The following is an 11902-nucleotide window of genomic DNA, read 5'->3' as shown; positions in this document are numbered from 1 at the left end:
AACAATAAGGCCTTTGTACGACGGAACTACCACCTTGACATTTGATCCAGGTCCTCAAAAAGTGAGGATAAATTATATGATGTAAGGCCTTACAACAATAAGGCCTTTGTACGGCGGAAGTACCACCTTGACATTTGATCCAACAGCAGCTCCTCAAAAAGTGAGTGAGCTGCTGTTGGATCAAATGTCAAGGGCGGTAACCACTACAGTATTGGTTTAAGGCCTTACACCATATAAAATCTCGTATTTGAGATAGTTTATGATTAGTTGATTACATATTTTAGTGTTGTGTGTAAAATATTGATTGGTTGTCATGTAAGTGGGCAAATATAGGCTAGTGATTAGATATTAGAAGTAAAAGTATTTGCTAGGCAATTTCACATAAAGTCATTTTGCCGCTCACTTTGACGGGAGAGAACAGCTGCCTCATATGAATTAAATGAATAAGACAAAATCTGCAAAAAAATGAGCCTATCTGGCCGCTCTCTCCAGCAAAAGCATGCCACAAAATGGCTTTTTTTTTTGGGGGGGGGGGGGGGGGGCAGGGGGTGGTTAAACTGGGGTTAGGTAGACCCCTACGAATCATTGATAATGAAATGAAGATTACAAGCGTGAAAATGGGGCTCTAGAGGAGTCAGCAGATACAATATCAGAGAGGGAAGGAGGAATTGAGTGGGGTTCAATAATTTCGCCTTTAAAAGGGCAAGAGGATTTGGATATATAGTCAGCCGCCTGATTTCCTTCCCTCCAAATGGGTTACTCTCGATGAGGAGAAAGAAACAAGCATCCTCCTGATTTTGCATAGTGTGTTCTTTTTGCGCCAAGGATATTTGAACTTTTTTGCAATGATCTCCACTGCAGTCTTAGAATCTGCCTCAATCCAAACTTTGCCTGTGGTATTTTTGCTTCAGTTTTGAGGCCCCTATATATGGCTTCCAGCTCTACAAAATGGCCTGATATCATTAAACAATTTATGAAATTTACTATTTATGATTCCAATTTCCAACACATAATTTACTTTGAATCGAATTAGACAATGTATATAATTTCATCATTAATCAAATTTGTCTAACGATACAGTTCGAAATCCAGTATGTATCTAACTGTTTCATGACATCCCTTACATTTATTTAAAAATAATTTTATCCAATTTGCATGAAAAAAATCAGTCAAGTATATACTATACATAAACTAATGTTAATTTTTCTTTATTTTAAAATCAAAATTTTTATGTTGTTTTTTTTACAGAGAAAACCCGCCAATGTCGAAGACACCAAAACACAACACGACTAGTGTATAATGTTCCACCAGCTTAGATTGAGACCATTGACGGCCTTAATTTTGTGCATTTAAAATGGGTTCTATTGAGTTCTTGAACTTTCATCATGAAAACATTACCTACTTAAGTAAGATACACTCTGATGTAAATCTTTTTAATGCTTGGAATGTGTTTCTCTGAGAGGTGCAGTTCGCTCTCAATCCAAATATAAAGCCATATTTCAGTTATAGCACTCTCTGAATTCAAATGAATTCTAACAAATATCAGATAGGGACATAGACAGACGAAAAAAGCTAGCAGCTGAAGTATCTATTGAAGTATAAATGATTAAATAACACTCTCTGAATTCAAATGAATTCTAACAAATATCAGACAGGGACATAGACAGATGAAAAAAGCTAGCAGCTGAAGTATCTATTGAAGTATAAATGATTAAATAACACCAACACTAACAGCTTAAGCTTTTGAAGTAATTGGTTGTTTAATATGGCATAAGAGCTATTACCTCACTCTAGCAGCTTAAGCTTTTGGAATAATTGGTTGTTTAATATGGTATCAGAGCTGTTGCCTCACTCTAAATTATATGCAACTTTTTAAATATTGTACAAAGCCGTCAATAGGGGTGCAAGTTTGGCCCTGTGAGCCCTGACCCTACCTGAGCCCGAACAGGGTTAGGGCTGGATTTTCCAACCCTGAGGGCGGGTCAGGGTTCATTTTTTTAGACCCTGACTCAGGTCGGGTCGGGTTCTGGGTTAATGCCTCGGGTACGCTGACACTGCCCGACCCTAAGTTTTCTATTATAGAATTGAACCATCTATGCATGTTTCTTTTGCTAATGTATTCTATTATCTTGGATTGGTGTTTCTTTAGATTATTATTATTAATTGTCTCTGTTGCCCGTCATGTTGTTGAATTCACATTGTCTTATTTTGTTCCCTTTCTCTGTTTATTGATCATTTTGTTCTATATGATAAGTGGTTGCTTTATTTTTGGCACTCTTAACAGGTATTTGCACTAGGGTCAATTAGGGCCGGCCCTGCCCAATCAGGGCCAATCAGGGCGGGCCAGGGCCAGCACTGAGCCCTGTAGGGCGGACCATGGGTTGGGGTTTTTCGGCCATGACTCAGGGTCAGGGCGGGTCAGGACCGAGATAATGGGATCTAGGGTTGGGATAGGGTTTTGAAAAACCCGACCCTGTTGCAGCCCTAGCCGTCAATATCCTCCCACTGCACATTAGATTGATCTAGCTTGGCACGAAACTCGTTCGCAGCCTGTTGAGCTTCTTGAAGCTTTGCTTCAGACCATGCTACTTCTGCTTGGGCCTCAGCTTCTGCTTCACACATTTTCATATGCTCTGAATCCTGTCTTTCTTTCTCTTTTCGTGCTGCCGCCACAATGCCCAACAACACACGAATAAACCTTAGCTTCGCCATTACTAAACCAACATCAAATCCAGCAAATTTCAGTACTAGTGCTTCATATTCCACACTATCTACTTCCTCCACAGACTCCCTTTTCCCCATCTTAGCCGCTGCCACACATACATTAATGAATTGATGCCACAACCCATACTCTGCTGCCTTCCTTTGCCATGCCAGACCCTCGAGCATCTCCAAGTTCTTGAAATGTGGATTCTGGACCCAAACTTAAAGATTTGGTATTGATTCTATACAGTTTCTTTCTCGAGCACAGGGTTAAACATCCCAGTAGCATACCATTGTTCAAGTTGGAGACTCTGCTCCACCCATTCCTTTTCCATTGGAAGACATTTAACATCTAACTGTAACTATTCACACCATTGCTTAATATAATTTGATGCCGTCGAGCCCCTCTCTAAGATCATCATATTTATACAATTGTGCATAATACTTTTGGCTGGCAGCAGGTCCTTTTAACTCTTTGAGATGCTGCATTGAGGATCCCTTTTACTTGGCATCCATATTAGTAGTCTCTCAATGTTAGCTACTTCCTTAATTAGACTAGAACTCTTTCTGGGATTAGAAAACTTTATTAGCTAAAACTTATCATTTATAAATATTAAATACAGAAATTAAGAACTTTCCACTACAACAAAAGGCCAGGATTGACTGGCGGTAATGACTGCTGCTAAAAGTTCACGTATCTGCCGGAAAATACCCATAACATGAGCACAAAACATGTTCATTTCCAACAAACAAATACTGACAAACCTACCATCCATTCCAACAAACAAAAGCTCACAAATTGTGGATCTAGAATTAGTAAAAGTAACAAATCCAAAACATTTTGCCCCAACTTCACAATCATTACTCGCAAACTACAGATCTAGAATTAGTGCAAGTAACAAATCCATAGCATTTTGCCCCAACTTCACAATCATTAATTATCAGCCCGTAGAAAGGACCTACACAAGTTTCTTTTCTTTTGCGTCAAGCTTTGCTTCTTCAAGCTCCTCCTCTATCTTTCATACTAATTCAGTAACCTACAACGCAAATGAGAAAGCATTATCTTAGTAAAAAAATCAGCCAGCATGAAAATCCAATTCTACAAAATGAACTTTTAGTTGATAGGACCAAGTGGGTTCAAACATGAACAAATCGGTTATATGGGAGAGTAAAGCAGTACTACCTTATGAAGCTCATTTTGATCAGCTCGGCTTTCAAAGAGAGAAAGATCGTAAGCAGTCCTAACTATGATTTAAGGTGCATGAATATTTTGTGAAGTGGCAAAAGGTGCATAATCTGCAAAAATGTGATTAAAAGAAAACACGACATTTGAAATAGCAATTAGAGCATTGATTATAGGATGACTGTAGTACATAGACCTCAATACCAGAAATAAGAAAAGATTACTGTGCAAAAATAGGAAACAAAATGTACAAATAAAAATGCATCGCACTTGGTATCTTTACACTAATTAAATGTGTGATAGCTGATAAGGTGAAAAATGTGTACAGGTCCAGCTAGGTCTCAAAAATCCACAAAAGCTACTAAAGTACTAAAATACGACTACTTATCTTACGGCCGAAACTCTGACAAATAACATGCCCTTATTCATTGGAAAGAACTTTTCAATTGATAAAAATATAATCATTCCTAGATGTCCAATAGACACATCCATCGTGAGAAAAAGACTAAAATAACTAGGCCAAAGCACATGATATCTAATGCTAATCTCGGGATTACCTAAGAAACCATCAGGTATATAGTACAGTTTATGGATTATCTTAGTGAGTTTCAGTTCATCCAAAGCATTTTAGGTCACAATTTTGATGAGAATCTTTAGATTTACTTCAAATCACACACAAGCCCAAATTCAACATGATAGAGATAAGAAATGATTTCAATTAATTACTCATGCTTTGTCCACGACAGAATCAAGGTCAACAACATTCATTTCTACACATTTAGAAACTCTTGAAAGAAAATCTCCCCTCAAGTGATCACATTCTCAAATTCAATGAGTGTAAATTGAAATTTCATTCTACATGTTATAATACTGATGTCAGAACCATACTAGGAAAAGCATTTCCAACAAGAATATGTTATGTTCACTTCACATTTCATCATAATGCACATGCAACATGAATATGCGTCTATATTAATAAGCACAAAAAACTAATACCCCTATTAACCTGGAGTGAGGAACATGAGGAAAGCTCATAAGGTAAGTTGAATGGAATTCCTAGAAAGATTGACTTTCCTAACATCATTTGATTCCCATACTACTCCCAAGTCCCAACATCATATGATTACCATACTCTATGTTTGTAATTCTGGCCATGAGCCCTTAGTTTGACTTTATTAAGTTGTGGATATTTTTATTTCATGTCAAAAATTTATATTCCCATATCAGACTATGCTTGTTCCCTTGTGATCATTACTGTTTTGTATGTTTTATATTCCTATGTCAGACTATATCATTACTGTTCTATAGCAGTATACCACTGTTATATGGGAATCATAAGATATTGTGAATCGTATGCTTGTTCCCGGTGATAATTTCTTCTTTTGTTTGTATTCTTCAAGATCAATATGACACACTTTGTACTCGGAAACCAACCGTTCGACCTGATCTTGAAAGTCCATAAGATTGGAACTTCGGCCTCAAGTCGTCTCTTTATCAGCTAACAAGATTCTGATGGCAGCTTTTAGATCCTCTCTTCATTCCTCTGATAGAAATGATTCCAGTCTCATTGAAGATGCTTTCTTAACAACCTCTTTTGCTCTCTTTACATCACTCGGCTCGATCTCAGACAAACTTTGCACTGGCGGTGGAGTAGATTGGAGACCGCAACCTTGAATTATTTGGTGGAGATCCGCAATAAAATCCTTGTTTCCGTAAATTCGAGAAGTTTCCTGGAAATTTAGGTGTCAACATTTTAAATGAAACTATGAATAAATCGTAGTTGTTGGCTTAAGTTCTTACCATTTGAGAGGGGGAATGAGAATAGCCACGAATGTATTCTCGGTTTCTTTCTTCTTCTTCTTCTTCTTTTACTTCAACTATTTCGACTGTTTCCACAAGGATCGCTTTCCCTTTGTTTTTTGAAACTTTTTCTTTAGCATTTGAGGTTTGATCCTTTGAAGGTGTTGTAGTTGTTTGGTGAGAGAGTTGAGAAGAAACAGGAGGATGACCTTCTGATGATGGGGTGGCTCGAGTACGGTCAAAGATGGACTTGGAAATACTTTTTTTCGCTGCTTGAACGACTTCCCCAGCCACTACTTTTTTAGATTTTCTGGGTTTTGGAGGAGCTTGAGACGTTCGTTTCTGCCAAAAGACAATGAAGATTAGTAACAGTAACATGAGACTGAAATATTATTTCCTTCCAAACATTGTACAGAAAATTACCTACCTTTTTGGAAGAGTTGCATGTATTTTTACTCTCAATCGGTAACGTGAGATTGTGATAATATTTCCTTACCTGCCTTTTTGGAGCACTTGTCCATGCTTTACTCCCAGCTGGTCTCCCTCTTTTTTTCTGGGAACTTCTTCTGAGGAATTTAAATCTTTCATTGTAACAATCATAGGGAGATAATCTGCAAAATTAAAAGATAACTTAAATGAGTCTTCATGAAAAGAGATAAAGTATTCTTCGAGATTATTTTAGACCGAGAGAATTCTTCAAGCATCCCAAGTAAGTCCTTGCGATTCTTTTTTTAGTTAAGTCAGTCCTACCATCATCAAAATGTCCTAGCCTCTCAGACCAAAAGGTGCTTGATTCACCCTCTATGTACTTGTTTATGCCATGAGAACTTGTTCGGGAATGAGCACGCTCCGAAGACTTCCTACTAGCTTTCCTCTGTGCATCGAATATAGAACGTTTTGCTCCATCACAGAGCACAGACAATGCTTCATCCATGAACTTCATGGCAGATTCAGTACCAGGAAATTCATCCTTAATGGGCTCCAAGTGGAGAGAGAGCTCCTGATGAGCGCCTCTTATCTTTTCTTCATCATCTTCATGTGAGAGCTGTAGGATGAAATACCAGTCCATCCCATAAATTGGGAAATCAATGTCAGCAGCACAAAGTACATTACAAATAGTTAACATTTGACAAACATGTTCAAGTGATGGAAAAAGATGCTTTGCCTCCTCTAGCTTAGCTCTCGCACCCCAGTACTCCTCATTTTTTATCATTTGTTCAGCCATTCCCTTGAGTTTGAGGGCCTCTTCCTTGGTGCAATCCACACCATCCTTGATGCAACCCACAGTTTTCCTTACCTTCATATTTTCTACTGTGTCTCTTTCTAATATCTAATATCCCAACTGGGTCTCTGCATTTCAGAGTGAAAAGAGAAAAAAAAAACAGTCATTATCCAGTAGAAAATATTGTTTGAAAAACTTTTTAATTTTAACATCTAATCAGTAATCCCAAGTAGGTCTTAGAAATTCAAGAGAAAAAGGGAAGTCATGACCCACTTGAAAAATGTGACACATTAAAACCAACAAGAATACTCTTTTCTGCAGATGATAGAAAAAAGGGATAGGAAATAATGACAATATAAGTTTATAAAAGAATTCATGCTTACACGTTTGTGGAAAATTTCTAGATCTTGAGACATAAAATTTGAAGATCATGGACAACCCCTTTTTAGTACTAATAAAATGCTACACTGCTAAGGCACCATCAAATTAACAAATCCGAGAAACTTAGGGATTCATCGTCTTCTGAAGATGAGGAAAGAGTGGAAGACAAAGGCAAAAGGAAGGCTATAAGGGAAGAAGGTTCCCTGCCTAAAAAGGAGGGAGGAGAAAAAGAGATCGTGCGAAGGATCCCAACAAAAAGCAAGATTGCAATGGCGTATATGAAAGTCCAGTGGAAAAAAGTTCAAAAAGGAAGCAAAAGAAAATGAGGAAGAATTTTTCCAACTAACAGGGAAAAGATTTGTTGAAGAAGTCAGCATCCCGCAATACAAACTGCTAGGGGTGCAAGTTTGGCCCTGTCAGCCCTGGCCTGCCCTGAGCCCGAACAGGGTCAGGGCTGGATTTTCTAACCCTGAGGGCGGGTCAGGGTTCATTTTTTTTTTACCCTGACTCAGGTCGGGCGGGCTTTGGGTTAATGCCTTGGGTACCCTTACCCGGCCCGACCCTGAGTTTTCTATTATAGAATTGAACCATCTGTGCATGTTTCTTTTGCTAATGTTTTCTACTATCTTGGATTGATGTTTCTTTAGATTATTATTATTAATTGTCTCTATTGCTCGCATGGTGTTGAATTCATATTGTCTTATTTTGTTCCCTTTCTCTGTTTATTGATCATTTTGTTCCATATGATAAGTGGTTGCTTTATTTTTGGCACTCTTAACAGGTATTTGCACTGGGGTCAATTAGGGCAGGCCCGGCCCGGCCCTGCCCAATCAGGGCAAATCAAGACGGGCCAGGGCCAACACAATACCCTGTAGGGCGGGTAATGGGTTGAGGTTTTTCGGCCCTGACTCAGGGTCAGGGCGGGTCAGGGCCGAGATAATGAGATCCAGGGTTGGGCTAGGGTTTTGAAAAACCCGACCAACCCGACCCTGTTGCAGCCCTACAAACTGCCATACTTTCAACAACATCTGGAAGAGGAACGAAAGGAAAGGAACGCTCGTATGGAGGCTGTTGCGGCGGAAAAAGAGGAGAAGGAGAGGGACACAGCTGTTCCCGATGAGGAATCTAAGATGTCGAGAGACTCGATGGAGGTGGAGCTCAGCGGGAAAATCAAATCCTGTATTGGTAGGGCTGAATGGGATTCAGTAGAAGTAGGGATGGATGTCTCAGAGGAGGAAGAGAAGGCTGTGTCGGAGGAGGATTCAGTGGAGGAAGAGAAGGATTTGACAGAAGAGATGGCTTATTCTGTTGAGTTTGATGAGATGACGAAAATGGGGGATCACCTCGGAATAGGGTATGAAGAGAATGTAGATGGGACAAAAAAAAATGTTCCTTCAGATTGAGCAGCGGGACGCGGAGGAGAAAAAGGGAAGAACCCCTAGGCGAGGCAGTAGGGATCTTAAAGCTCTCAGGAAGTGAAGGGGTTCGATCTTTGCAAGGATTTTGGATTGGGGTTTTTTGGGATAGTTTTTATTATGTTTTTGCATTGGAGTCTCTTAAGAATTTTTTTCTCTGAAGATAGGATTGGACTTAGTATTTTTGAAATTCCTCGACACAGGAGATGTCGAAGGAAAAGGTTGAGGGTTTTTGCTTTGACCCAGTGAGAAGATGTTTCTTCAAGATCTTCAAGGAAGATCGCAAAAGGTAGTGGGAAGTTATTAAACTTTGAAGGTGTTTTTTCAAGATCTTAGACGAAGATGCAAAAGTTCTTCTGGTAGTTCCATTGTGGGTGTTCTAATCAAGATCTTCGAGGAAGATCGCAAAAGTTCGTTAAGAAGTTTTGTGTACTTTTGTTTTGGATGGGGCATGCAAAGAGGGATAGTTTTGGATATTTTTTCTTATCTTTTAGGGCTCTGCAGTTCTCTCCTTGGCCATCATATGATGTATCCATGAGGGACTCCTGGTCCCTTCTTCATGTAACCTTCGTATGAAATATATATATGTGAGGAAAGTGTTTTTGAGCTCGAGCTCAGAAACTCATGTGGGCACATATTTTTGAGGTGATCCAAAGCATTCATTTGAAAGGCCCTTACATGGATAGGGTGCCTACAAAAAATCAGGTCCATAGGATCATCCTTACCCTTCCATTTGTGGATGGGGAAATGGGCAGATCTGTGGAGAAACAGTATTTGTCCATTTCCCCCACCACTTTTGGATGGGTTAGGATGATCCTATGGACTTGATTTTTGGTACACACCCTATCCATTTAAGGGCCTTTCAAATGAATGCTTTGGATCACCCCAAAAATGTGGGCCCACGTGAGTTTTTGACACTTGACTATCTGAGCTCGAGCTCAGAAAACCTTTACTCTATATATATTTAAGATGTCACTTTTCAAAAAATAAACATCCAGAAATATTTAAGATATCACAGCCAGGTAAAAATGCCTATGACAAAATGGAGAATGTATATGGTGTAAGCCAGTATAGTCCACTATTTTTCAAAAAGTACTGTATGGGCCACACCATAGGATAATCTAAACAGCCCAGTTCATGGGACACACCATAGGACAATCCAAACCGTCCATTTCATGTGGCCCAAAAATCATATCCATTGGATGATCCCAACCCTCTGATCTATAGAGGCTTCCTTAATATACAGTTCCTCTATAGATCGGAGGCTAGGAACATACCCACAACATAAATAGATTGTGGCCCAAAAACCAAACCCATTGGATGACCCCAACCCTCCAATCTATAGAGGTTTCCCTAATCTGCACTCCTCTATAGATCGGAGGGCTAGGATCATCCTATGGAAATGATGCTTTGGGCACAACCTATTTACGTTGTGGTCCATCAAATGGACTGTTTGGATCATCCTATGCTGTGGCCTGTACAGTACTTTTGAAAAATACTGAACTATACCGGCTTACAACATATAAAAACTCGAGAAGAAGTTAAAAAAAAAAATCTAGCATAAGAAGCACCATAAAAAATGGTCTCTCGGATCTGTAATGTAACAAAAACCCATCCTTTGAGGCTTTCCTCGGGGGCCCAACTGGAGTGGGACCTACCCAGTGTTTTTCACAGGTAAAATAGGCAAACTGAGAGTAGAAGGAAAAGAACATGATAAAAGCAAAAAAGAGGGAAGGCCTAAACTCACCGCGTGTTTTGCACTCACTGTGCTCTTTTTTCCCAATGGCTAGGGTTTGGAGATCGCTTGTTAAATTGAAAGAAAGAGAATATCAAGATAGGTAGAAGAAGATGTAGACAGAGTCAGAGAGAGAGAGAGCGAGAGAGAGGTATAACCTTTTTGCAGATAAGTCTTTTTGGTTTGCTAATTTGAAAAACAGACCATGTTTTTTGGCCATATTAGGGAAATTAGGATACGTGGAATACTTTTTGTGAAAGAATGCATGCAGGAAAAGCATTTTTGGTTCTTGAAAAGACAAGAATACCCTTTAACAAGCCATTTGACCGTTGTGATGATGGGGCCTTGCTTGGAAACTTCAGAGTTCAAATTATGTGAGCCATTTGTAAAATAATGGCCAACCACAAATTATCGTGTGTTTAATTTACAACGAGATTCACACGGTCATGTTCACATGCCAAATGGACAAAGCATTAGACCTAAGTTTGCAATGGGTTGGGTTTTACCCGACTCGCATCGAGTCGAGTCCACCTGAAAATAGCTTGGGTTTAGAAATCACGGGACTTGGGTTGGGTCAAGTGTTAGTTTGAAAAATCCGACCCATTCTTAAGTAGGGTCAGGTTTAAAGAAAAGAAAAACCCCAAACCAGAACCGATTCATATAAGAGTACAATGGCTTTTTTAAATATCTCTTGAATAATATGGAAATTTTTTTCTTCCTGTTTGTGATGTGAAAAAATAGCTTCTTAGATTCATGCACTTGATAACATGAATTTAGAGATTTTTGGTGTGAAGATTTGCAGTCTTTGAAATTAGTCAATATAGTACGGTGAAAAATAACAACATGAAGCGACACAACACGACCCAAGAAACTATCTCAGTTAGGGTCGGGTTTATGAATCTCGGGTTTTCCCATAAAAAACTAGGCCCGACCCACCCGACACGAGTTGCAAACCCTACTAAAATCAAGGGTCTAGGATCGCCCCATCAAAACAAAAATAAAATAATAAAACCAAAAATCTCTACTTACATATTTTCTGACAAATCTAGAAATGAAGATCGGTGTGACCTTCCCGTGATGGCTAACCACTTTCCTTCTCTCCCTTCCCAACTCCAAGTCTTACTCTCTTGTCGTATGTATTTTCAGTAAAGCAAATAGGTTTGAAATTATACCGTGTACGGTCGTGCATGCACGTGCAGCCCAAAAATACAGTAGGGGCCACAGTATCTGGGTGATCCAAACCATTTATTTGTTGGGCCCTAACGTATATAGGGTGTGCCCAGAAAATCATCTCCATAGCAGGATCGTAACCCTCTGATTTGTAGGGCTTTAAAATGGAAGCACGGCATAGAAACCTCCACGGATAGGAAGGTACTAAGATTATCCCATGGAGAAGAATTCTAGGACAAACCCTATCTACATCAGGGCCCAACAAATGAATGGTTTGATCACCCAAACAATGT

At 39.3% G+C, this 11902-nt stretch overlaps 1 protein-coding gene across 1 annotated transcript; it reads right to left on the bottom strand.

Moving 5' to 3' along the window:
* Positions 1–3514: 3514 nt before the first annotated feature.
* Positions 3515–10588, bottom strand: LOC143862235 (uncharacterized). Its single transcript, XM_077373241.1, has 5 exons — positions 10452–10588; positions 6437–7036; positions 6183–6297; positions 5687–6028; positions 3515–5616 (listed from the first exon to the last, which is right to left on the bottom strand). The coding sequence occupies exons 2-4, from the start codon at positions 6987–6989 to the stop codon at positions 5980–5982; spliced, it is 717 nt and encodes a 238-aa protein (XP_077229356.1). The 5' UTR covers positions 6990–7036; positions 10452–10588; the 3' UTR covers positions 3515–5616; positions 5687–5979.
* Positions 10589–11902: the final 1314 nt, after the last annotated feature.

This window comes from Tasmannia lanceolata, unplaced genomic scaffold, assembly GCF_043159265.1.
Source record: "Tasmannia lanceolata isolate RefF3 unplaced genomic scaffold, GAP_Taslan_0.1 ptg000037l, whole genome shotgun sequence".
NCBI lineage: Eukaryota > Viridiplantae > Streptophyta > Magnoliopsida > Canellales > Winteraceae > Tasmannia > Tasmannia lanceolata.
Note: the sequence above shows the minus strand (reverse complement) of the source record. Positions and strands in the feature narration are given on the sequence as shown.